The sequence below is a fragment of the Gopherus evgoodei genome, chromosome 22 (genome assembly GCF_007399415.2).
Source record: "Gopherus evgoodei ecotype Sinaloan lineage chromosome 22, rGopEvg1_v1.p, whole genome shotgun sequence".
NCBI lineage: Eukaryota > Metazoa > Chordata > Testudines > Testudinidae > Gopherus > Gopherus evgoodei.
Window position 1 is genome coordinate 16,610,271 of NC_044343.1, and position 26,120 is coordinate 16,636,390.

General features: G+C 47.4%; 1 protein-coding gene across 5 annotated transcripts in view; it reads left to right on the forward strand.

Annotated features, from left to right (window-relative positions):
• The window catches only part of RANBP3 (RAN binding protein 3), a 237,190-nt gene that overhangs the window by 64,604 nt on the left and 146,466 nt on the right, over nt 1–26,120 (forward strand). For all 5 annotated transcript variants that reach the window (XM_030540510.1, XM_030540512.1, XM_030540509.1 and 2 more), the window contains 2 exons: nt 22,673–22,709; nt 22,804–22,890. In XM_030540510.1, coding sequence (XP_030396370.1) covers nt 22,673–22,709; nt 22,804–22,890 — 124 coding nt within the window. The remainder of the gene's footprint in view (nt 1–22,672; nt 22,710–22,803; nt 22,891–26,120) is intronic.

The window sequence follows — 26,120 nt, forward strand, 5'->3', positions numbered from 1 at the left end:
AAGGAGAGACTATTTTCAGAAAGATCAAATGGACAGACTGGTGTTACTATGTGTTCTGCCAAAGCTGTTTCAGTATAGTGCTTGGAGACAAAGGACCAATCTGGACAAAACTTAAAAGTCCTTAATAAGAGAGAGTCTCTGTAAAGCCTTTTTATGAGATGCATCTGTGAAAATGCAGAGGGCTGTATGTTCAAATACAGTCGCTAAATATCATTGGCTGAGACAATTGAAAGCTGATACCCAAATGAAATAGTTGCTAGATTCTTTGAACAGCCCTTCAAAAAAGTGAAGCCTAGAGAAAAGAAAATAGAGATTGACAGATAATAATGCTTTCTTAGAGTTCAAGTTCTTTATAAAATCTAAGTAGTCCTATTGTCAGGCTAGTTAACCAGAGTTTGAATAGATTCTAGACATGCAAGAACAGTCTTTGGAGACAGCATCTGGAAGAGAGATCATACAGGAGCTGGGTTTCCAAGCGGACTCTGATGGCTAATTGTCCTTTGTGACTATCATCAGAGCTTTCAAAGAACCCTCAGGAGGATGGAAGCTATTTACTCACTTCTGTGGGGGAGAATGACATTCAGCAATGGCCAGTAATAGAACCTACTTCCAAAAGTCAATCAGGTACTCTCAGGATTCCTCTTGATTACTAGAACAAGATACAGTTAACCTCTTACCTCAAAATATACTACAGAACACCTAGCTTTTTTCTGTGCATCTTCTGAGTGCTGATATCATTAAATTCCTGGTTCCATCATAGGCTTTCAGAACATAATTCATCATTCGTGTCCCCAGGAAGGCTGGTGAAGTAAGGCTAATTGTAGATCTGGAGGAATTGTAAGTAATGTTGATCTGGCAGTGCACCTAGCACTACTGTTACCTGTAGAGACAGACAGACATGGGCTAGGTTCCCTGTTTGTCAAGTTTACCTTTGGTATCATGGGGATGGAGGGCTTTGAGAGCTGGTTATAGTTCCTTGATTTTCTGCTAATCATCTGGCCCAGGTTAGCGTGCACCAGAGGCTGCTCTAATCTGCACCAGCTTGCAACGGTGCCCAAGGGATAATCTGCTAGCTGAATTTAGCTGGAAGACAGTGTGCTCAGGTCTCTCCTTCTCACCTTCTGCACCTGAGGCTGCAAGGCATGTGGCATGGTAACTAGCTATATAAGCTCAACTCCTACTAGGAGAATGTATCTAAGGGCTGATCTACACTGGCAACACTAAAGCACTGCTGTGGCAGCGCTTTAACATGGCTTGTGTAGTCAAGCAGAGCACTGGGAGAGCTCTCTCCCAGCGCACTGAAAAACCTGCCTTCACGAGGAGTGTAGCTCCCAGCGCCAAGAGGCTGCCAGCTTTTTTGGCGCCCTAGGTGGTGGAAGGTCCCTCCCCCGACAGAGGCAGCAGAAGGTCCTGCCCCCAAAATACCGCCGATGACCGGGTGGCTGAAGATGCGGTCACCGCCCCCCAAATGTTAGTGCTCTAGGCGGTCACCTAGGTTGCCTAATGGGTTGCGCCGGCCCTGCCCAGCGCTGTTGCACTGTTTACACTGGTGCATTACAGCGCTGAAATTTGCTGCTCTCGGGGGTGTTTTTTTCACACTCCTGAGTGAGAAAGTTGCCGCAGTGTAAAGTGCCAGTGTAGACAAGCCCTAAATTCTGCTTGTTTTGCCATGACCCTTTAACAATGATGTATGTAAACAAATATGGAATTTAAGGACACTATGGACAAACGAAGGCGTGACAGTGTTTATGTGCATTGAAGAGAATCTGCTCTCTTCAGGCCATGCATTTTACAGGAGAAAGACACTCAGGTGAATTGACTGAGCAGAAAGATGATACAGAACGAATAGCATCTGTGTAGGGAAACATTAATGAATACCATTTTATTTGATTTATCACAAGTGGCCACTAAAATGAAGTAATCCAAGGTTCTCTTCTTCATCAGAGAAGAAATTGAAGTGCTTTGTGTAGATGCCATTTTATATGACTGGCTGCTGCATCTCCTTTTCCTCTAATTTCATGTATTGGTATGGAGAGACTTTTGAGTCACCTTGATGGGTTCCTGCTAACAGAGAAGGCCATGGTCCTCAGTACTGTTTGTTGTTTATGTGCTACTATAAATGTTCATTGTGCTTTGCAAAACACAGAATAGGACACAGCCCCCAAAAAGCACAGTCTAACTTTTTGGTCTTAAAACAAATCCTCTCAGCCACTTATCAGTGGTAAATGGGAAGCCCCAGTTCTCTTCAGTTTTTGCAGAATTTCAGGTTACTGTGTACAAGGGGTGACAGAACTTTTATTCTTCTGAAGATAACATTCCAGGTGTTAAATGAATGTATATTAATGTTGTGTTGTCTACCTGACTCTGTAAACATGTGACTGCCCACTGCCCCTGCAGCTGCTTCTGTTTACTAACCAGCAACAAAGTAAAATTAAGATTCTGGGCAGCAATGAAACTGTCAATAAAGTTGTCAGTATGATGCTTCCATTTGAGAAAGCATTTGGGCAGAAGGTTGGGGGAGAGGCTAAAGTAGTGGAGAGATGCAGCAGCCAGGATGCTGTGAAGTAGGACAGGAAAGCTCCTCGCAGCAGGAAGGAGTGGAGTTTCATTTTTTTTCAGACTTTGCTAACTGGAGGCTAATGGAACAGATGAAGCCTTTAAGCACTGTCCAGTTTCAAAGATGACCAGGCATTCAGATGTACTGTCTGAGTCCTTTGAAAACTTTATTCTGGTCCCCATGTGGTCTTCAATTCTGTAGGTGTAGAATTTGCTGTGGAATTCACCCTTTGCCACAGAATTGCTGTCAAGTATCTAAGGTTTAAATTAAAAGGCTTGTTTCTGGCCCTCACCTGTGTGAAGGAAACCTTGTTAATGTAACTGTGTAAACCAATGAAATGGTGTCTTCTGAGTTTGTAGGTAGCCTAAGACAATAGCTGTGAATTTTGCTAGTCATATCACTAGAGTGAAAGCTCTAAAATCTGAAGACTGCAATTGAAATGTCAACATTGATAACTATATCATTCATAATGGTAGCAAAAACATCCAGCTAATTTCACATGCCCGCGAACTGCTTCCTATGCCTCCAAAAGTGGCGACTATCCCTATCCCACTTGCCAAACACTACAGCGTCTCCTTACAGCTTCTGCAATGCAGCTATCTTGTCAGTACAGAAATCTTAGATACTGAAAACTTGAATGTGTGGAGAATGTAAAATAGACTTTGCCATCAAAATAAACAACATTAGGACACTACTGCATAGATTTTATTTATCATACTTAATTTTAAAACACTCATTCTCTAATTTAAATGAAACAGAGACAGAATTGAGTTTCAGCCTGCCATATATCAGAGGGGTAGCCGTGTTAGTCTGGATCTGTAAAAGCAGCAAAGAATCCTGTGGCACCTTATAGACTAACAGCCTTCCATAGACTGTACATGGACTATATACAATTACCTGGGTATTGAAGTGAAATTCCTCAGTACCTTGACCACCTCAATCATATCATGCTGTATTTGACAAAAGGAGGAAATTGACTTCTCAAGTGTATTCTAAATATTAGATTAGATTCAGGCACTATTTTGGGGAGAGAGAGAACCTGATCCTAGGAATAGTCTTCAAGAACTATAAGAATGACTCAAAGTCTGGAAAACTCACCTTATGGTGAGAGACTTAAGAAGCTCAATGTTTAATTTATTCAAGAGAAGATTAAGAGGTGACTTGATGATGGTCTGCATGAGGAAGATATTTCTGATCATCAAAGTTTTGGGCTTGATGCAGAAATTACAGAGTGAGGTTCTATGGCTTGTGTTATGCAGGAAATCAGGTGAGATGATCATAATGGTCCCTTCTGGCTTTACGCCATGGAAGACTGATTCCTGAGTTGTAGAAATTCAGTGAGTCTAACTATTGGCATACTTAGAGCAGAAACTTTAGTAATGATGATGCCTTAAATTACCTTTAAATAAATATTTAGGTTAATGTTGCAAAGTCAAGCACTCAGAAAATGAGAAATGCCAGAACTGACGTGGTATGTACAATCTTAGTTTGTCCTCCTTTTGCCTTTGCATTTTGATAGTCTCTGATTACGTGATATACTGTCTCATTTCCCTCCCTGATCTCTGTCTGACCCAGTTGGTTACAAGTTCTCCTCCCTAGGCTTCTGACCCAATCTGGGTCCTTGACCCAGTCTCTTTGCCCAGCAAGTCCTGGTTCTCCCTATCCTCTCCAACTGGTTCCCTTAGATCTTCCCCGTCCATTTTCTTCAGTGGCTCCCAGACCTAGTTTCTTTGCCAAGCCATTCCTAGTTGCTGCCACCTGCTAGCATTCAGTTCCACTCTCTATCCCTGCAGGCTCCTTGTCCCAGTCTGTTCCCCAGTCCTGCTCTGTACTGCCTTAGGTCCAGCTGTTGTCCCCTCTGCATTCAAATCACATCTTCCTCCTCCATGCTAACTGGGTGACAGCAGGAGAGACATGGAGAGCACAGGAGAAACTGGTTCCCTGCTTTGTGTTCTGTTGTCTGGTCTGGCCCCAGCCCAGAGCAGTCATTGCAGGGAAAGTCCAGCTTTGCCTCTATAGCCTAGTGCTGGAGGATGCTCACTCATTTTGTGAGGATGGTTAGGGTTAGGGGATCTATTGCAGGCACAGATGCCAACTCAGCACTAAGAGCTGTGAAAGGCTCAGACGTGCTCATTGAGGACAGACTCAGTGATTTTTAGCTGTTAAGCTCTAACAAGTCTCTACTGAGCATGTGCAAGCTGGGATTTTTGAAAAATTTGGGTGAATTTTTATAGAGGGTGACGAAAGGTACATTGCTGACACGCAGCTTACCAATTTCAAGTCCTTGCTCCAAAGCATGGGGGCCCTAAAGTTTTCCAAAGAAAGGGGGTGACCAGAAATTTAGCAGCGGAAAGAAGTATTTTTCTCTAGCTTTGTTCTTGGAAATGGCTAACCGTTTTGCCTGAAATTTTGCAGAACAATTCAGCATGAGGCAGACACCCAGCATTGGAAATTTCAGCCCAAATAGTTAGTTTAGCAAAGTTATAGGCAACTTAAAAAAGGGTCTTATAATGGGAAGTGTCATGCAACTTTAAGCAGTGCTTCCAGCACTGCCCGATTCCAAAATGCATAAGCAGGTTCTTTTTCAGGGTCATTTCATTTACCGTGATCGTTGGAAGATTTTTACCTAGCATCGCTTGGTGGATCAGCTGAGGCACCCCCTGGAGTGGCCGGATATATGTCCCTGCCTACCCAGCGCCCCCTCAGTTCCTTCTTACTGCCCATGACAGTCATTGGAACTGTGGAGTGCGGCATAGCTGATCTCCACCTCCTTAGCTCTTTACTTGTACTGTAGATAGTTGTTTAGTGTAGTTGTTAATAGTTATCATCAGTTATAGTGTAGTTAATAGTAAGTTTTGTACATAGTGTAGATAGTACTTGGAGGAAACAGGGTTTATCCCCTTCCCTCCTCCCCGGTACCAGGACCCATGCCCAGGTCTCAAAGTTTCAAGCCTTGCTCGCCCTGTCTCAAGCTGATGCCTGTGGGAGACCCCCACGACACCTGCTTGAAGTGCCTGGGGGAATCCCATCAACCAGATAAGTGTCACATTTGTAAGGCTTTCAAGCCTTGAACAAAAAAGGAGCGTGACTTTCGTTTAATACAGCTCCTCCTGGAAGCGGCACTTAGCCCAGTGCCTTCAATACTGCGCGCAGACCAGACGCCATCGGTCCGAAGAGCGCCTCTGGCACTGGAACGACCTGGCACCAGCAAAGACTCTCGGCACCGGACGACTCCGGCACCAGTACAGGCGCGACATCTCTTGCTGTTTCCATGGCTCAAGAAGCAGCACAAACCACGTGCTGCTCCTGTTCAGTTGCAGGTGCTGCCTGTGCCCCCATTGGAGCAACAACCTGGGCCAGACAGCCCCTTGAAGGCTCCAAGTCCGGCACCATTGAGTCCAGTGCCGCAAGGCTGTCCACTCCAGAGACCTTCTCCACCACTCGCGACCTGATTGTGCTGACTGAGCCTGGACCGTCTCGCCCTTCGGCACCACCGGTGTGGACTGTTCCATCCATATGGAAACCCACCTTCATGCGACCTTCCTCACAGAGTGAGACAACTCAGCACTGATCTCGGTCCTGGTCCAGGTCGTGGGCCTGATCCCGCTGATGGTCCTGGATTCGGCACCGCTCGCAGTCCCAGCACCGATCCCCATCTTGGTGCCGGTGGTACTTTTGTCGCTGCTCTGCCTCACATCGGTCTCCCTCTCGGTCTGATCGGTACCGATTCAGCTCTTGGCACTGGTCCTGGCACCAATTGTCTCGCAGCCGATTCTGGCACCACCTGGGCCGTAGGTCATCATCGAGATCTAGATCGGCCTCCCGACGCCGTTGTGACCATCGGTCCCAATCCAGATCATGGTACTGCCCGAGATCCTGGCACCGGTCTCCAGCTCCCAGGCGCGGAGTGACAGAGCGGGATGGTGCAATGCTGCCTGTGCGTTTGGCCTCGCCTTGGCCTTCACGACCAAATTCAACGTTGTCCCAAGCAGGGAGTGGCTACTGCATCCAGGGCCATGACGCTGATGGTGCTAGCCAGGGGCAAGATGAAAGACAGGATTCTGACCAGGTATCTCCACAGTGGTCCTTCTGGACTCCTTGGGCATACCACCAAGCCCAAGGTGTCCCCTTAGGTGCTTCTCGATCTGTCCATTTGGAGCCTCAGATGTACAAGACCACTGTGAGCTGCCTTCCCTCGGTAGTCTCGGAGGCGACTGCCCTGCCATCAGATCAGGCCCATGCCACTAGCGTGGGTGGATGTAGGGCAACCAGACCTTCCCCAGGATCTGCTAGTCCCAGGGTTGTCGTCCTCACCCTCACCTGATGAGGCCGTAGCAGGCACGTCGTCCTCTGGCCCACCGTCTATAGATCTTCGTGCACATCAGGAATTGCTTCGTAGGGTGACACAGAACATGAACCTCCAGGTGGAGGAGATGCTGGAAGTTGAGGATCCGGTGATGGACATTTTATCAGCCGATGCCCCTACACGTGTAGCCCTACCTTTCATTCGAACCATCCAGGCTAATGCCAATACAATCTAGCAATCCTCAGGGTCTATCACTCCCACGGCCAGAGGGGTGGAGAGGAAATACATGGTGCCCTCTAAGGACTATAAATATTTGTATGTTCACCCCCAACCTTGCTCCCTCATGATACAGTTTGTGAACGAGAAGGAGAGACACTGCTAGCAAGCGCCCACCCCTAAGTCCAAGGACGCTAGGTGCCTGGATTTATTCGAGTGCAGGATTTATTCAGCTCGTGGCCTTCAGCTCAGAATAGCTAACCAGCAGGCCCTCCTGAGCCGTTTTAACACCTGGAGCTTGATGGGGACGTTTGAGGAATTGGTTCCCCAGGAGTCCAGGGAGGAATTTGGAGCCTTGCTAGAAGAGGGCAAGAAAGTGGCGAGGACATCCCTGCAGGTGTCTTTAGATGCAGCGGACTCGGCGGCTAGGACTCTAGCCTCGGGCGTGGCTGTGCGCCTCATTTCATGGCTACAAGTGTCTAGTCTTCCACCAGAGCTGCAGCAGACTGTTCAAAACCTGCCCTTTGATGGCCAGGGGCTATTCTCAGATAAAACTGATCCCAGACTTCAGAGTCTGAAGGACAACATGGCCATAGTGCGCTCATTGGGCATGCATACCCTGGTGACGCAACATAGGCCCTTCCAGCCCCAAGTGCAGCGCACCTAACCTAACCCTCGATCGTGGCAAGACTTTGCTAGAAGGTGTGGCCATGGTAATAGGAGGAGACAATCTGGTCCTCAGTCAGGTCAGAATCAGGGCCCCCCAAAACCATCAGTGGGGCCCAAGCAAACTTTTGAAGATGCGCCTGAGGACAGAGCACCAGTCTCCTTGCAGGATCCTTTTGCGCCTTTCTCCAACCGCCTCTTGGATTTCCTCCCTGCATGGTCCTGTATAATATCAGTTCACTGGGTCCTACGCATGGTGGAAACTGGATACCATCTTCAGTTTGTCTCCCCCGCCACCCACCCTCCCTCCCCGTCCCTCTTCAGGGACCTCTCTCATGAGCAACTCCTCTTACAGGAGGAATAGGTGCTCCTGGCCATCGGAGCGATAGAAGAGGTCCCAAAGGATTTGAGGGGCAGAGGTTTTTACTCCCATTACTTCCTAATCCCCAAGGCAAAGGGGGGACTATGGCCCATTCTGGACCTGCGCGGACTCAACAAATTCATGGCAAAGTTGAAGTTCCGCATGGTATCCATGGGGACCATTATCCCTTCCCTGGATCATGGAGACTGGTACGCCACCCTCGATATGAAGGACGCGTACTTCCACATAGCAATTTACCCACCGCACAGGCAATTCCTTCACTTTGTGGTCAACCAGCAGCATTTCCAATTTACCATCCTTCCCTTCGGCCTGTCCACAGCACCAAGGGTCTTCACAAAGTTTATGACTGTCGTAGCGGCCTCGGTCCGCTGACATCAGATACAAGTGTTCCCGTACCTCGACAACTGGCTCATTTGGGGTTGTTCCGAGCTACAGGTGCGGTCTCACGTTCACTTCGTCATGAGCTTGTTCAGGCAACTGGGTCTGCTGCTCAACACCGAAAAGTCCACTTTGGAGCCAACCAGATAATAGACTTCATTGGGACGATCCCAGACTTGAATCTCACCAGGGCGTGCTTACTGCAGACCCGCTTCCAGTCCATGATGACCATTATTCACGGCCTCCAAAGCTTCCCGACCTCGACAGCACGCATGTGCTTCGGTCTTCTGGGCCACATGGCCTCGTGCACTTTCGTGACCAGACATGCCAGACTACCCCTCCGTCCACTTCAGACCTGGCTCTCGTCGGTGTACTGTCCAGGCCGAGACAGTTTAGATACAATACTCATGGTGCCAACGGAGGTTTTATCTTCTCGGGGTTGGTGGCTAAACCCCACCTTGGTTTGCGGGGGAATGCCATTCCATGCTCCACAGCCCTCTCTAGTCCTGACCACGGACGCATCATCTCTGGGCTGGGGGGCACACCTTGCGGGCCGTCGGATGCAGGGTCTTTGATCCGCACAAGAAATAACCCTACACGTCAACATAAGGGAACTGAGAGCAGTATGCCTGGCGTGTCAGGTATTGCGCAAACACCTTCAGGGCTGTTGTGTCACAATCTTCACAGACAACACAACGGCCATGTTTTACATCAACAAGCAAGGTGGAACGCTGTTCTCCCTCCTCCGTCAGGAAGCCATACATCTCTGGGAATTTTGCATAGCCCACTCATTCGACCTGATGACGTCGTTTCTCCCAGGAGTCCATAACACCTTGACAGATTGCCTCAGCAGGTCCTTCCTAACTCACGAGTGGTTGATTCACCCGGACGTTATCCATTCTGTTTTCCGGAAGTGGGGGTTTCCCCACATAGATCTCTTCGCCTCTCGAGAATCAGAAGCGCCAGGTGTTCTGCTCTCTCCAGGGGTGCTGCCTGGGCTCCCTGTCAGACGGCTTCCTGATACCGTGGAAAGACCACCTGCTCTATGCCTTTCCTGCGTTCCCATTGGTCCACAAGGTCCTTCTCAAGTTACACAGAGACAAGGCCCACCTACCATACTAGAGTATCTCTGGTCTCTGAAGCAGCACGGCCTAGTGGTCTCATCCATCAAGGTACACCTAGCAGCAATTTCAGCCTTCCACCCTGGTGAGAACGGGCGCTCAGCCTTCTCTAATCCAATGGTCAGCAGGTTTTTCAAGGGTTTGGAGCGTTTGTGCCCGCAAGTTCGTCATCGGGCCCCTACGTGGGACCTCTCAGTCTGGTCCTATCCAGGCTCATGGGTGCCCCCTTTGAGCTGATGACCACCTGCTCACTTCTGTACCTTTCCTGGAAGACAGCTTTCCTCATCGCTATTACATCGGTGAGGCACGTGTCGGAACTTTGGGCCTTCACAGCGGACCCACTGTATATGGTGTTCCATAATGACAAGGTACAGCTGCGACCACACCCAACCTTCCATCCTAAGGTGGTGTCTGTCTTCCATGTCAACCAAGACATCTTCCTCCCGGTCTTCTTTCCAAAGCCGCACGCTTCGCGATGAGAGCAACAGCTACATTCCCTAGATGTTCGTAGGGCTCTCGCCTTCTACATCAAATGAACAAAACCTTTTAGACAGACGACTAAGCTGTTCATAGCTGTGGCAGACCAGATGAAGGGCCTCCCGGTCTCCTCGCAGCGAATCTCTTCTTGGATTATATATCATGCATCCGTGCATGCTATGAATTGGCTCGTGTCCCAGCTAACCACCTCACTGCCCATTCTGCTTGGGCTCAAGCTTCGTCCATCGCCTTTCTGGCTCATGTACCCATCCAGGAGATCTGTAGGGCAGTGACTTGGTCATCCATACATACCTTTGCTTCCCACTATTCCATAGTGCAACAGTCCAGGGATGATGCGGCATTTGTTTCAGCGGTCCTTCACTCCGCGACATCTTACTTGGTAAGGCTTGGGAGTCACCTAATTGAAATCGATATGAGCAAGCAGTCGAAGAAGAAAAGACGGTTACTCACCTTTGTAACTGTTGTTTTTCGAGATGTGTTGCTCATATCCATTCCAAACCCGTCCTTCTTCCGCACTGTCGGAGTAACCAGCAAGAAGGAACTGAGGAGGCGCTGGGTTGGCAGGGGCATGTATCCGGCGCCATAAGGGTGCTACTCCAGGGGGCGCCTCAGCTGACCCACCAAGTGTTGCTAGGGTAAAAATCTTCTGACTATCGTGCATGCAGCGCGTGCACATCTAATTGGAATGGATATGAGCAATGCATCTCGAAGAACAACAGTTACAAAGGTGAGTAACCGTCTTTTCCTCCAGCTAGAGGAAAATTTTTAAGCAGGCTGAATTTAATTACCCAAGTTGAATTTTTTCTTATGCTCATCTTTTTTTCTCACCCTTGTATGATTTTGTTGCGCTGCTAATTATATCTTAGTTGTTAGGGTTAGTGGAAATTGCTGATACCTAACATAGGTTTGCTAACATAAATTACAGCTTGGAAAGTTTTTCAGTCTGGAATTATTGGTAGTTGGTGCTTTCCTGTCTGAACCCTTATTGACAGCTCTGAACTATCTCTGGATTCTGGTGCGGGGGAGAAACTCAGGCATTCATATCAGTGGGCATGCTAAGTAGAAAAAAAATTAGCAAATGAGCGAGTTTCCTTTTTTCTGTTACTTGCAACCACTGTCTTTTTAAATGATATTGGCAGCGTCAGCAGCCACTAGCGAATTTGGCATGCATACTTTTTATGTTGACTTAATCTGCAAAGGTTGTGGTCTAAGATATGTAGAATTCATTCTGAGGCAGTGGATATATAGCACTTCCCTCTGCATAGATGTCTGAGTAGGGCCCTACCAAATTCACGTCCATTTTGATCAATTTCATGGCCAGAGGGTTTTTTAATTGATCAGTTTCACATTTTCAGATGTTTACATCTGAAATTTCACAGTGTTGTAACAGTTGGGGCTCCCAACTCAAAAGGTACCCAGAGGTGGGTCTGATTCCTCCCACCCGACCCCGAGCGGCCATGCAGAGGAAGGGCAAGTCCTGTCCCTCCCAGCCCGGCAGGGACTTGCAGCTAGGGGCCCTGGCTGGGGCACTCCCAGCAGCATATGAGAGATCAGAATTTCATGGAGAAGGGCATATTTCAGGGTCCATTACATGTTTTTCAGAGCCATGAAATTGGTAGGGCCCTACTGATGAGGCTTCCTAGTATTCATATACTTCACCGACAGAATGTAGCAGTTGAGCACTGTTTTATTGATGATTACTTGGGATAACCTGCATAACTCACAAATGACAAGGACTTGAATGTGTAATGTGGTCATTCAAGCCAATAAAATGTTTAGACCACACCACATTGTGTTTTCTGATCTCCTATGTGTCTGAACAGCCCTTCAAACTACAGTATGTATTACTGTTCCAATGATATAATATAATAACTTTGTAAGGAAATTATCCTGGAGCCTTTGAAGTCAGTGGAAGGATTCCCATTGATTTAAAGGGACTCTATCAACCTGCTTATGTGTTGGTTTGCGATTACATGATTGTAAAAACGTATGTTAAACATTCTCTCCTCTTGCAGTATTAAAGATTCCCACTAAAGGGGAACTCTAAATCACTGATGATAAAGGGAAAATATAAAAAGGGTCACGTGCACATACACTTGAAGAGCATCTCCTTATTTCCATCTAATTTCTTTCAGCTACCGATTTAGCAGTAGGTTCAAATTACAGCATAGCAGATTTAGATTAAATCTCAGGAAAAACTTCCTAACTGTAAGAACAGTAGGAAATGGAACAGACGCCTCGGAAGGTTGTAGAAGCTCCTTCACTGGAGGTTCTTCTTTTCCACAGTAGGTGTGCATGCTCGCCACATGCACTGGCACCGGAAGTTTTTCCCTCAGCAGTACCCATATGGGGAGCGCTGCTGTGACTCCTGGAGTGGCGCCACTATGCTTCCTACCCCCTCAGTTCCTTCTTGCCACCAGCGATGATTCATTGGAACTACTTGCTCCAGCTTTGCTGCAGCTCATCCCAAATCTCGTCTTGTTCAGTAGTACCTGTTTCAGTTAGTCCATTAAAAGTTCTAGTTTAGCTAGTTAGAGTTTGGGCTGGAGCATGCCCCGGGCCCCGGGGTTTAAACTGTACGAGTCTTGTAGGCGTTCGATGCCCAGAAGTGACCCGCACACCGAGTGTCTCTGCTGCCTGGGCAAATCCCATATCGGCAACCGCTGTAAAATCTGCAGGTCCTTCAAACCCAGGAAGAAAAAAGAGAGAGACATTAGACTTCAGGCTCTTCTGATGGAGTTGGCACTGGCTCCCACCTCGGTGCGCCGAGCAGAATCAGTACCGGGCACTTAGTCGTCAGCGCGCGGTGATCCCCCGGCACCTTCCAGTGGCCGGCACTGCTCCCTGTCGAAAAAGCAGAGGAAGGCTTCGTCATCTCAGAAGCATCTAGAGAAGGCACAGGGAGAGGCTAGACCCACGTCGGGCAGCTCTGGTTCCCCCTTGGGCTCTAGACTCAGGTCGAGTGGAGCAGCCCGGTTCCATCAACTCAGACCTCTCTGGCTGAAGTCCGGATGCCTTCGACACCGGAGGCCCTGCGGGAGGCCAAAGGTATTATGATTCTGCAGGTGCCTGGGGCACTGCCGGCATCCGGACCCCACTCAAGAGGGAATCCGCCCCTGGGATCTCGGCAGCCGATGCCAACTCGATGCAGATCCCAGTCAGGGGACCGCTCTTGGGCTTGTTCGTCACCTAGTGTCCTGTCAGGGCACAGCCCGCAGCCTCTGCTCCCGTCGCCCCCAGGTTGTCTCGTAGAATGCCGTTGGAGCTCCACGCCGAATACAGGGTATCAGCAGGACAGGCACCAACGCCACAGGCACTCCCACTGTAGGAGGAGCTACAGAAGACGCTCTCGACACGGCCGCTGTCGCCAGTCACGTTCTGACTTTTGCGCGTCGAGGCACCGAGCTTGCGACTCCCGGTGCGGATCGCCAGCTCCACATTGTCATGGATCCAGGCCTCAAAGTGTCTCAACTAGTAGCAGCTCAAGGCGGCACCGTTCCTTGACGCTGGAGCCCAGATACCGTGGCGGACAACGTTCTCAGCACCACCACGCCTACCGTTTGCACGGCACCAACAGGTCATTGGCAAACCTGACCTCGTCCCGCACGCAGCTCCCTATGACCCAGCTGTGCCAACCCAACCAGCTGGTGCCGCTGGCATCGCACCAGGGCCAATGGCAGGGGCCCCCGTATAGCAGGGCCAGTGGTGCCAGTGGATCCCCTGGCCCTCATTGCTCGTCCAGCAAGGCCCTCGGTCGATAGTGGGAACATCGGTGGCTCCGTTACCTATCCAGACCTCCGAGGAGTACATCGGCTTGTCATGGCTCCTTGGCACCACAAGAGGAGTCCGACCAAGGGGAGGATCTCGTGGCACCAGCCGGTGTGCAGAGCCCAGAACCGGCCCCCTTCCCCCGCACTGGAGGACAAGATCACAGCTCTGCCCCCCTCCTCCGTACCGCAGGAGGACTTAAGGACCCATCAGGAGCTGTTAAAGCGAGTAGCGTCCAATCTCCACCTCCAGGCTGAGGAGATGGAGGGACCCTCGGACTCGCTGTTCAATGTACTCTCGTCCTCGGCACCAGGCAGAGTGGCCCTCCCGCTCCATGAAGGGGTAGCCAACATCTCTAATGCCTTCTGGCAAACACCAGCCTCTCTTGCCCTGATATTGAAACAGGCAGAGCGCAAATACTTCGTGCCCATGAAGGGGCATGAATATCTCTATACCTGGCCCCCACCTCCCTAGTGGTAGAGTCTGTGAACCACAGGCAAAGACAAGGCCAACCAGGTCCTGCACCCAAAAATAAAGACTCCTCCAAAAGGCTGGACTCGTTTGGCAGGAAGCTTTATGCGTCCACCAGCTTCCAGCTCAGGGTGGCCAACCACTAGGCCCTCCTCAGTCATTATGAGTTTAACTTGTGGGGATCACTGTCGAAATTCTGATCCTCCCTTCTGGAGTGTGAAAGGAAGGATTTTAAGGTGCTGGTGGAGAAGGGTGCCGCTGCTGCAAAAGCTGCTCTGCAGGTGGTGTCGGATGCGGCTGACATGGCTGCTCGGTCCATGGCCTTGGCTGTGTTCATGCACAGGGCATCGTGGCTACTGCTGTCTGGGCTCTCTGGAGAGGCGCAGCCTGTGATGCAGGATCTTCCCTTTGTTCCGCTAACAGGTCCTTGCCGTCAACCACCATGAGGCTCCATGGCATGAAGAACTCACGTACCACCCTTCAAACCCATGGGCTCTATGTTCCGCTCAAGGCAAAGGCCAAGTCGCAAGCCTCCATTCCTGCGCCTCAACCTAGATATGAGCCTGCCTATAAGAGGTCCAAAACTCAGAAAAGGCGACCTCAAAGGCAGCCTTGCTCTGCCCTGCAGTCTGGGCCCTCCAGAGGCAAGCAACAGGGCAAGAAGCGGTTTTGACTGGCTGTTGGAGAGTACCCCAGTGACTCCCGAAAAGACCCTCCCACCAATGAAGTTGGGTTTCAGCAACCACTTGTCTGCATTCCTTACAGAATGGTCCTGAATAACATCGGACCGACGGGTCCTCAGCACCATTTCCCAGGGTTATATGCTACAGTGTCTCACCCCTGCCCTCCCTCCCCCTTACCTCAGTCGGCAGGGGGGACCCTGCTGCGGCTGGAAGTGAGTCGGCTCCTCAGCTTGGGAGCCGTGGTTGGTATGTGACCCTGGCCCTCCAGAATGCTTACTTCCATAGCCACATATTTGAGGGGCACAGACACTTCCTTCATTTCCTAGTGGGACAGGACCACTACCAGTTTGCAGTCCTTCCCTTTGGCCTGTCCACTGCACCCAGGGTATTCACAAAGTGTATGGCGGTAGTGGCGGCCTACCGCAGACGTTGAGGGGAACAAATATTCCCCTACCTCAACGACCGGCTGCTCAAGGGCAGGTTCAGATCCATGTTGACCTGTTCTTGGCTACGTGTGTCAAACAAGGTCTTCTAGTAAATGAGGCCAAGTTGACATTGGTCCCAGTGCAGCACATAGAATTCATAGGCGCTCTCCTGGATGCCTCCAAGGCCACAGCCTCCCTTCCCAGGGACAGGTTCCTGACCCTGAAGGGGCTTAGCCTTGCTCACAGAGTTTCCCGTTACCACAGCCAGGGCATTCTTACAGTTCCTGGGCCACATAGTGGCGTGCACATATGTGGTCTGCCACACTAAGGTTCGGATGAGGCCCTTCCAACTCTGGTTGGCCTCAGAGTTCTCCCAGGCCCGGGACAAACTAGACAAGGTCCCCGTGGTACCGGTATGGGTGATCGCCATACTTCAGTGGTGGTCCTGCCTGGACAATATGCTCCAGGGAATTCCCATCCGGGACCCTACCCTATCATTAGACCTAGTATCCGATGCGTCAGACCTGGGATGGGGAGCCCACTTAGGGAACTCTCAGGCCCAAAGGATGTGGTTGGCTGAGGAACTGTCCCTTCACATAAATGTCAGGGAGCTCTGGGCGATACGATTAGCATGCATGGTGTTCAGCTCGCAGCTGCGCAGTAAGGTGGTCAGAGTACTCACAGACAACACCACCATGATGTTTTACATTGGCCCTCTGCCTGGAAGCCCTCAACCTTTGGGAGATTTGTATTGCCCACGACAGCTCCCTGAAGGCCTTCCACCTGCTGGGCATCGACCACACACAGGCCGATGGCCTGAGCAGGGTTTTCTCCTCCCAACACAAGTGGATGCTTCATTCGGAGGTCACTCACCAGCTCTTCTGAGCGTGGGGCTCTACCCAAGTAGACTTGTTTGCGACCAGGCAGAACCACCGTTGCCACAGGTTCTGTTCCGGGGGGGGGAGTGGGGAAGAACGTGATCTCCGACACCTTCCTCCTGTCATGGTCAGGTCAACTTCTTTACACTTTTACCCTGTTTCCCGTCATTGCCAAGGTCCTGGAGAAAGTAAAAACGGACAAAACACGTGTCCTCCTAATTGCTCCAGCTTGATCCTGGTAGCATTGGTACGGGACCCTCTTAGGCTTACTCGTGGCCCCTCCCCAGCTGTTGCCACTCTGCCAGGCCCTCTTCTCCCAGGACCAGGGCCGCCTCCTCCACCTCAATCTGGATACTCTCCATCTGAGAGCCTGGCTGATCAATGGCTAAATGCGGAGGAGAGATCAGGTTGGAGTGGGTCAGGTGCGTTGTCCTCGAAAGTAGGAAGCCATCCACGCGCCGGACCTACCTGGCAAAATGGTCCAGGTTCTCCAGATGGGCGGGCAAGCGGGGTGTTTCCTTGAGTACCTTCTTTCCCTTAGAACTCAAGGCCTGGCCCCTTCCTCTGTCAGGGTGTACCTGGCAGCTATTTTGGTGTTCCATCCACTGGTCCAGGGCTGCTCGGTTTTCTCCGATGCCATCACTGGGCGTTTCCTCAAGGGGCTAGACTGGTCCTTCCCTTATTCTAGAACGCCTGGCTCTCAGTGGGATCTAAACTTGGTGCTGTCCCAACTCATGGGGACCCCATTCGAACCCCTGGTCACATACTTGTGTTCCCACCTTTCCTGGAAGGTAGCCTTACTTGTGGCCATCATGTCAGGGTCTTGGACCTTAGGGTCCTGACCTGCGACCCCCCCTTTTACAATCTTTCACAGAGATAAAGTTCAGCTCTGCCCGCACCCTGCATTCCTTCCCAAAGTTGTCTCCGCCTTTCACATAAACCAGGATATTTTCCACCTGTCCTCTGCCCTAAGCCGCACGCTTCTAACGAGGAGCGCCACCTCCATACTCTCGATGTGCGCAGGACGCTTGCCTTTTATCTGGAGTGGACTAAGCCGTTCCGTAGGTCTGCGCAACTCTTTGTTGCCTTGGCAGAGCGCATGAAGGGCCAACTGATCTCCACCCAGAGACTGTCTCAGTGGATCACATCGTGCATCTGGACATTCAACGACCTACCAGGGGGTTCTTGCACCACCTATCGTAAGGGCTCACTCGACAAGGGCTCAGGCCTTGTCGGCTGCCTTTCTGGCCCACGTCCCTATCCAGGACATCTGTAGGGCTGCTACCTGGTCCTCAGTACACATGTTCACGTTGCACTATGCGATCGTCTCCCACACCAGGGATGATACTGTTTTTGATAGGGCTGTGCTCCAGCCAGGGGATCCATAAACTCCTAGCCACCTCTATCACACATAGCTTGTAATCACTTACTGTAGAATACACATGAGCAAGCACTCGAAGAAGGCAAGATAGTTACCTGTTCTGTAACTGTGCGTTCCTCGAGATGTGTTGCTCATGTCTATCCACATCCCACCTTCCTTCCCCACTGTCAGAGTTGGTCTGGCAAGAAGGAACTGAGGGTGGGGGGAGCGCGTGTCTTCTTTTATAGCGCCGTAGTGGCTCCACTCCAGGGGTTGCAACAGCGCTCCCCCTACAGGTACTGCTGAGGGAAAAACTTCTGTCACCAATGTACGTGGCGAGCATGCACACCTACTGTGGAATACACGTGAGCAACACATCTCAAAGAACGTCAGTTACGGAACAGGTAACTGTCCTTTTTCAAGATGAGACTGGATAGTCATCTGTCTTGGATGGTTTAGACACAACCAATCCTGCATCTTGGCAGGGGGTTAGACTAGATGATCCTTGCAGTCTTTTCTAACCTTGTGATTCTATTATCCTTTTTAGGAGTTGGATTAGGACTTATTGACTAAACCAATCGTAAATGCACGCATTGTAAAGCAGTGTCAAAAATGCTGGAAGTCCCTGGTTTCTCTTGATTATTTGTGCCATTATGGCCATCAGAATATCTATATTTGGTCAGGCAAATGGTCCATCTAGCTCAGTATCCTGTCTGGTGCCAGATGTTTCAGAGGGAATGAACAGAACAGGGCAATTATTGAGTGTTCCACCCCAATATCCATTCCAGCTTTTGTCAGTCAGAGGTTTAGGGACACCCAGAACACAGGGTTGCATCCCTGGCCATCTTGTCTGAGTCGTCGATGAACCTATCCTCCATGAACTTACCTAAATTATTTTTTGAACCCAGTTACACTTTTGACCCTTACAACATCCATTAGCAGTATGTTCTACAGGTTGACAGTGTGTTGTGTAAAGAAGTGTTTCCTTACGTTTGTTATAAACCTGCTGCTTATTAATTTCATTGGGTGACTCCTGGTTCTTGTGTTATGTGAAAGGGTAAATAATGCTTCCCTATCCACTTTCTCCACACCAGTCAGGATTTTATAGACCCTTATCATATCCTCCCCCTTTAGTCCTCTCTTTTCTAAGATGGACTGCCCTAGTCCTTTTAATCTCTCCTTGTATGGACGCTGTTCCTTACCCTTGATCCTTTTTTTTTTTTTTTAGCCAGTCGCTATACTTTTTTCAGTTCTAGTTGCTATGTTTTGAGATGGGCTGGTCAGAACTGCAAGAAGTATTCAAGGTGTGAGTGTACGATGGATTTATATAGTGGTATTACATTTTCTGTCTTATCGTTTCCTAATGCTTTCTAACCTAACATTTTTTTTTTTTTGCTTTTATAACTGCTGGTGCATATTGAGTAGATGTTTTCAGAGAACTATCCACGATGACTCAAAGATCTTTTTTGAGTGGAAACAATGAATGTAGATCCCATCATTTTGTATGTATAGTTGGGATCATGTTTTCCAACATGCATTACTTTGCATTTAACAACACTGAGTTTCATCAGCCATTGTGTTGCCTAGTCAGCCAGATTAATGAGACCCTTTTGTAACTCTCTGCAGTCAGATTTGATTGTAACTATGTTAAGTAATTTTGTATCATCCGCAAACTTTGCCATCTCACTGTTTATCCCTTTTTCCAGATCATTTATGGACATGTTGAGCAGCACTGGTCCCAGTACACGTCCGTGGGGGATTCCACTATTTACCTCTCTCCGTTGTGAAAACTGGCTGTTTATTCCTATGCTTTGTTTCCTAAGAGGACCTTCCCTCTTATAGACTCTAGGACTGGAAGGGACCTTGAGAGGTCATCGAGTCCAGTCTCCTGCCCTCTTATCCCATGATTGCTTAGACTGCTTAGATTGCTTAAGTGCCTTTGGTGAGGGACCTTGTAAAAGGCTTTCTGAAAATCTAAATGCATTGTGTCTGCTGAGGGATGGTCTACACTAGGGGAGGGGCTCGATCTAAAATACGCAACTTCAGCTACATGAATAGCGTAGCTGAAGTCGAAGTATCTTAGATTGAATTACCTACCATCCTCACGGCGCGGGATCGACGTCCGCGGCTCCACCTGTCAACTTCGCTACCACCGTTCGCATTGGTGGAGTTCCGGAGTCGACAGCAGTGTGTTCGGGGATCGATGTATCGTGTCTAGATGAGACACGATATATCGATCCCCGAGAAATCGATTGCTACCTGCCGATACGGCTGGTAGTGAAGACGTACCCTGAATCACTCTTTTCCACATGTTTGACCCCCTCAATGAATTCTAAAGATTGGCAAGGCATGATTTCCCTGTACAAAAGTGAGGCTGACAGTTCCTCAACATACTGTGTTCATTTATATGTCTGATAATTCTGTTCTTTATTATAGTTTCAATAATTTGCCTGGCACTGAAGTTAGGCACGCTAGCCTGTAATTGCCAGGATTGCCTTTACACCAATTTTTTTTAAAAAAGGCTCTAACATTAGCTAGTTGTCTGGGACAGAGGCTCATTTAAGCAACAGGTTACATACCAGAGTTAGTAGTTTTGCAACTTCGTATTTTAGTGCCTTCAGAACTCTTAGGTTCATACTACCTTGTCCTGCTGACTTACTATTTCAGGTTTTTTCCCCAAAATCTCCTCTATTGATGCCTCAGTCTGGGACAGTTCCTCAGATTTGTTACCTAAAAAGAATGGCTTAGGTGTGGAACTCTTTCTCATCCTATGCAGTGAAGACTGATGTAAAGAATTCATTTAGCTTCTCCCCAATGTTCTTGTTGTCTTTGAGTGCTCCTTTAGTACCTCAATCATCGAATGGCCCCACTGATAGTTTGGCAGGCTTCCTGCTTCTGGTGTACTTACAAAATAAAAAAACATTTTTTTGCTCTTTTTTTTTTTTGTCTGTTGCTAGCCGTTCATCAAATTGTTATTTTGCGGCCTACCTAGTTATACTGTTACACTTGACTTGCCAGAGTTTGTTCCTTTTTAATATCCTCAGTAGGATCTGACTTCCAATTTTTAAAGATATCTTTTTGTCTCTATCTCCCTCTTTAACTCTGCTAGTGATTGTCATCTTTTTTTTTTTTTTTTTTAATTTGGAGTATACATATAGCTTGAACCTTTGTTACAGTGTTTTAAAAAAGTTTCTGTGCAGCTGGCATGCATTTCACTCTTGTGACTTTTAAGTTCCCTATAACTAGCTTCTTCATTTTTATGTAGTTGTCCTTTGTGAAGTTAAATGCAACTCTAATGGGCTTCTTTGGTATTTTCCCCCTACAAGGATATGAACTTCAATTACATTATGATCGCTGTTACCAAGCAGATCAGCTATATGCACTTCTTGGACCAGATTCTGTGTACTACTTTGACTAAATCAAGAATTTCCTCTCCCTTTGTGGGTTCCAAGCCGAGTCGATCCAAGAGGCAGTCATGAAATTGCATAGTCCTCTTTCATCCTCTCAATGGGAAAACAGGTTATTTTCAACCATGATTGATGATATCAACTTGCAACCATTACTTTGGTCATGTTATCTTGTGATAGCATGGTTCATAGAATTAAATATCACTATCAGAAGGCTGATAAATATGGAAGTGTGTATATTCAGAAATAATTACCTTGCATTCTTTCCTGAAACTTAAAGAACAGAGAGTTCTCAAATTTTACTTAAGGACAGCTATGAAGTAGATAATATCTAGTCATTGTCAGTAGTGCAGGTTTTTTTTAAAGTGTATTGATTTTTATTAAATGTAAAGGATACTTGCCCTTGGAAGCTAAGATTTTGTCATGAGTGTTTTTAGAAAAATTCAGGGGCAGTTCACGGGCAATAAAGAAAAATTTACAGAAGCCGTGACCAATCTGTGACAAAATGGGGATCTGCAGGTCCCCACACTGCCTGCAGTGGGGCAGGAGCTCTGGGGTCCCCCACCTGGGTTGTGTATTGGAGCTCCAGAGTCCCCCGCAGTCCATGGCTGGGAGCAGTGAGGTACTCCTGCCTGCCTGCAGGTCCAGGGGTGCCCCGCTGCCTGCAGGGGCCCGGAGCTCTGGGGTCCCCCACAGCAGCTGGCAGCTGTAGGGTATCCCCACTACCTGTGGCAGCTTGGAGCTCCAGGGACTGCAAGAGGCGGCAGGGACATCCTGCAGCTCCTGGCCCCATGTGCGGCTGTGGATTCTGCAGCTCCCAAGCCCCACAGGCTGAAGTCACAGAAGTCGCTGGAAGTCATGGATTCTGTGACTTCTATGACCTCCGTGACTAAATTGTAGCCTTAATCATGGTTGCTTATATTGGTTTCAGTTTTGATCCACTGCCAGTGAAGACAACTGTGTAGCGCTGCATCTTGTAAAATTCTTTGAACTCTTAAAAAAACCTAATTTTGCTTTCTGTTGAGTGGTCTGTTTATTCATATTTAAGGAATATTTGCACTAGTGGTTTAGAATAAACTCCCAAGGAGTTTACACACTTACTGTGAAGTTAGAATTTTTTGAGTTTAAACAACAAAAACTTATTTTAATTTCCTGAGCCAGTCAGACACACAAACATTCATCAGTTGTGGGCTTTCATAATATAGAAATACTAGAATTGCTTTAGTTAACATTTTCATAGCTTATATCAGGTACTGTAACACTTGGGAATGTACTTTCAGATACAGCCAGTTACAAAAGATATACAAAAAATAATGTTTCCGTTCATCTTAATTACTGCACATTTGTGTTTTTTGCTTACATCTTGTTAAGTTGGAATCTGTCTGATGTCCAGTATGTTTGAACATAATATACTCTGTTTCTACAGTTTGAATACCAACCTGTGATAGCAGAAAGTCTCCAAACCAACAATTAAGGCATATGGGATTATCTAGAGAGTGGGGTATTTTTTTCTATCAATCTATGATATAAAATCTTAATTTTTCTTGTGATTGCAGAGGTCAGCAGATGTATCAAGCCCAGAAGATGGAGAAGGTAAGGAAGGAAGTGTTTTAGTTATTTTAGATTGCTAGTTGCTGTCTAATTAGAATTTTGTCTGTTTTATCTCTTAAATCCTTTATCTCTACAGAATCTGACCGTGAGGATGGGAGTTACTGTCCTCCTATAAAACGTGAAAGAACTTCATCTTTAACACAGTTCCCTCCTTCACAGACAGGTAAAGGGTTTTCTGATTCTTTTACAGCAAGAAAATAAGGGAGAAGATGTACTTCCTTGGTTTCTATCTAATTCTCCAGTCCTGCCATCATCTTCCATGCTATGGGCAGACTACCTAACGTGAAGGGCGAGCAGATCCTCTTTCCTTGATATTGTGCTGCTTTTTCCTCTGCCTTCCCTCATGAACCTAAGTCTCATCCTCGTCACTGCCACAACTGAAGCAAGACAGTGAGGAATGTGGGCTTAAATCAGTAAACAAAGCAGGGATATTAAACAACTTTCTTTACTCATAGATTAAGACCAGGAAAGATTTTTGTGATCATCTAGTCCAACCTCTTGCATAACACAGATCATAAAATTTCACTCAGTAATCCCTGCATCAAACCCATAAGTTCTGGTTCAGCTAGACAGAATCATTTAGAAAGACATGCAATTTTGATTCAAAGAAAGTGCATCTTATTTCTAGTCTAAATTTGCTTAGCTTAAGCTTCCAGTCATTGGATCTTGTTATATCTTTGTTAGATACAGTACAAACTATATCTATTGAAACCTTTTCTATTGTTCATAGACTTATCAAGCCAACCCATAACTAGTCTTAGATAAAATAAATAGTGACCTTTTTTAGTTTCTCACTGTAAAGCAAGTTTCCAGGCCTTGGATCATTATTTCTGACACTCAGGCCTGTAATTGGGGCGTCATCTTTGACTCAACCCTCAACTCTCAAGCCACACTTCCAGCAGTGTCCGAGTCTTGTTGCTTCTACCTAGCTAAAGTTTCCAAGATTCAGCCTTTTCTTTCTGTCCAGACCATCAAGGCTCTTGTTCAGGCATTTTCATTGCCTTGACTTACTAATCTTTTTTCTGGCCATGAAACCAGCCGCATCATTCTATTCAAGTCTATTCAAAATGCTGCTGCTGGGTTCACCTTCCTGGTACATCACCTCCCTCTGTGCCTCTCCACCTCCACCACTGCTTCAAACAGAATCCTTGCTTTTTAAGACTCTTCACTATTTAGTTCCACTCTTTCCTTCAGATCTATTCACTTATCAAGCTGTTGACTTTGCCATCACTGGCATGATGATGATCTTCATCACTTGCCTGTCTACAGCTTTCTCCAGCATCTACCAACTCTCTTACAGTGTTTCCATACATGGGGGGGGGGGAGGGGAGCGAGTACACTCCCCAACACAAACGGTGAAGCTGCCTAATTTTCCCTCAAGTTGCTCCTTAACCTGTCTACTTCTGTGATGCTTCCAAATCGCTGCCAGCTAGCATTGGCTAAGCAATAGATGAGCTGAGACTTCAGGGTTTTTGCTAATTTCTTGTTCTTGTTACTCCACCTAGTTTGTATTCTCCACTGTCATGTCCTGTCTGACATCGAGCCTGTAAGTTCTTTATTTTCCGTCTGTACAGTACTTGCATGATGGGGCTCTGATCCTTGATTGGGGTTCCTAGGTTTTGCTGTAGTACAGATAATTAACAATCATGTTCTAGGTTCCCTGAAAGCCTTGGTTAATAGCTGGTTAGTTTCATACAGTGTAAGGCTAAAAGTGACCATTAGACAACCTAGTCTGGCCTTCACTAGATCATAGATCATTAAAATTCACCCAGTTGCTCCTATTCTTAGCCCTAAAACTTTATTTAGTCTAAAATATCCAGGACTCAGATTAAATAGTGAAGAGAACAAGAGAGACCAAAGTTTTCACCAATGCTTGAGGTCCCTGCAATGGCCAGATGATGATGTCCAGATGATCCTAGCAGGTGAACTATGCCTCATGTTTCGGAGGAAGTTGAAACCCTCCAGGGTCCCTGCCAGTCTGAACTGAGAGCAATTTTTTTCCCAACCCCAAACCTGGGCTTCAGTATGGCCCTGAGCATGGCACGCCAGCTATTCTTCTAAGAGAGAGGAAAGTGTGAACATAAGCATGTAAGAGTGGCAGTACTGGGTCAGACAAAAGGTCCATCCAGCCCAGTATCCTGTCTACTGACAGTGGCCAAAGCCAGGTGCCCCAGAAGGAGTGAACCTAACAGGTAATATCAAGTGATCTCTCTCCTGCCATCCATCACCACCCTCTGACAAACAGAGGCCAGGGACACCATTCCTTACCCAGCCTGGCTAATAGCCATTAATGGACTTAACCTCCATGAAGTTATCCAGTTCTCTTTTAAACCCTGTTATAGTTCTAGCCTTCACAACCTCCTCAAGCAAGGAGTTCCACAAGTTGACTGGGCACTGTGTGAAGAAGAACTTCCTTTTATTTATTTTAAACCTGCTGCCCATTAATTTCATTTGGTGGCCTCTAGTTCTCAAATTATGGAAACAAGTAAATAACTTTTCCTTATTCACTTTCTTCACACCACTCATGATTTTATATACCTCTATTATATCCCCCCTTAGTCTCCTCTTTTCCAAGCTGAAAAGTCCTAACATCTTTAATCTCTTCTCATATGGGACTTGTTCCAACCCCCTAATCATTTTAGTTGCCCTTCTCTGAACCTTTTCTAGTGCCAGAATATCTTTATCTTTTTTGAGATGTGGTCTCATCTGTACGTGGTATTCAAGATGTGGGCATGCAATCGATTTATATAAGGGCAATAAGATATTCTCCGTCTTACTCTCTCTCCCCTTTTTAATGATTCCTAACATCCTGTTTGCTTTTTTGACTGCCACTTCACAGTGCGTGGATGTCTTCATAGAAATATCCCCAATGACTCCCAAGATCTTTTCCCTGAGTAGTAGTAGCTAAATTAACCCCCATCATATTGTATGTATAGTTGGGGTTATTTTTTCCAATGTGTATTACTTTACATTTATTCACATTAAATTTCATTTGCCAGTTTGTTGTGCAGTCGCTTAGTTTTGTGAGATCTTTTTGAAGTTCTTCACAGTCTTCTTTGGTCTTAACTATCTTGAGCAGTTTAGTATCATCTGCAAACTTTGCCACCTCACAGTTGACCCCTTTCTCCAGATCATTTATGAATATGTTGAATAAGATTGGTCCTTGGACTGACCCTTGGGGGACACCACTAGTTACCCCTGTCCGTTCTGAAAATTTACCCTTTGTTCCCTGTCTTTTAACCAGTTTGCAATCCATGAAAGGATCTTCCCTCTTATCCCATGAAAACTTAATTTATGTAAGAGCCTTTGGTGAGGACCTTGTCAAAGGCTTTCTGGAAATCTAAGTACACTATGTCCACTGGATCCCCCTTGTCCACATGTTTGTTGACTTTC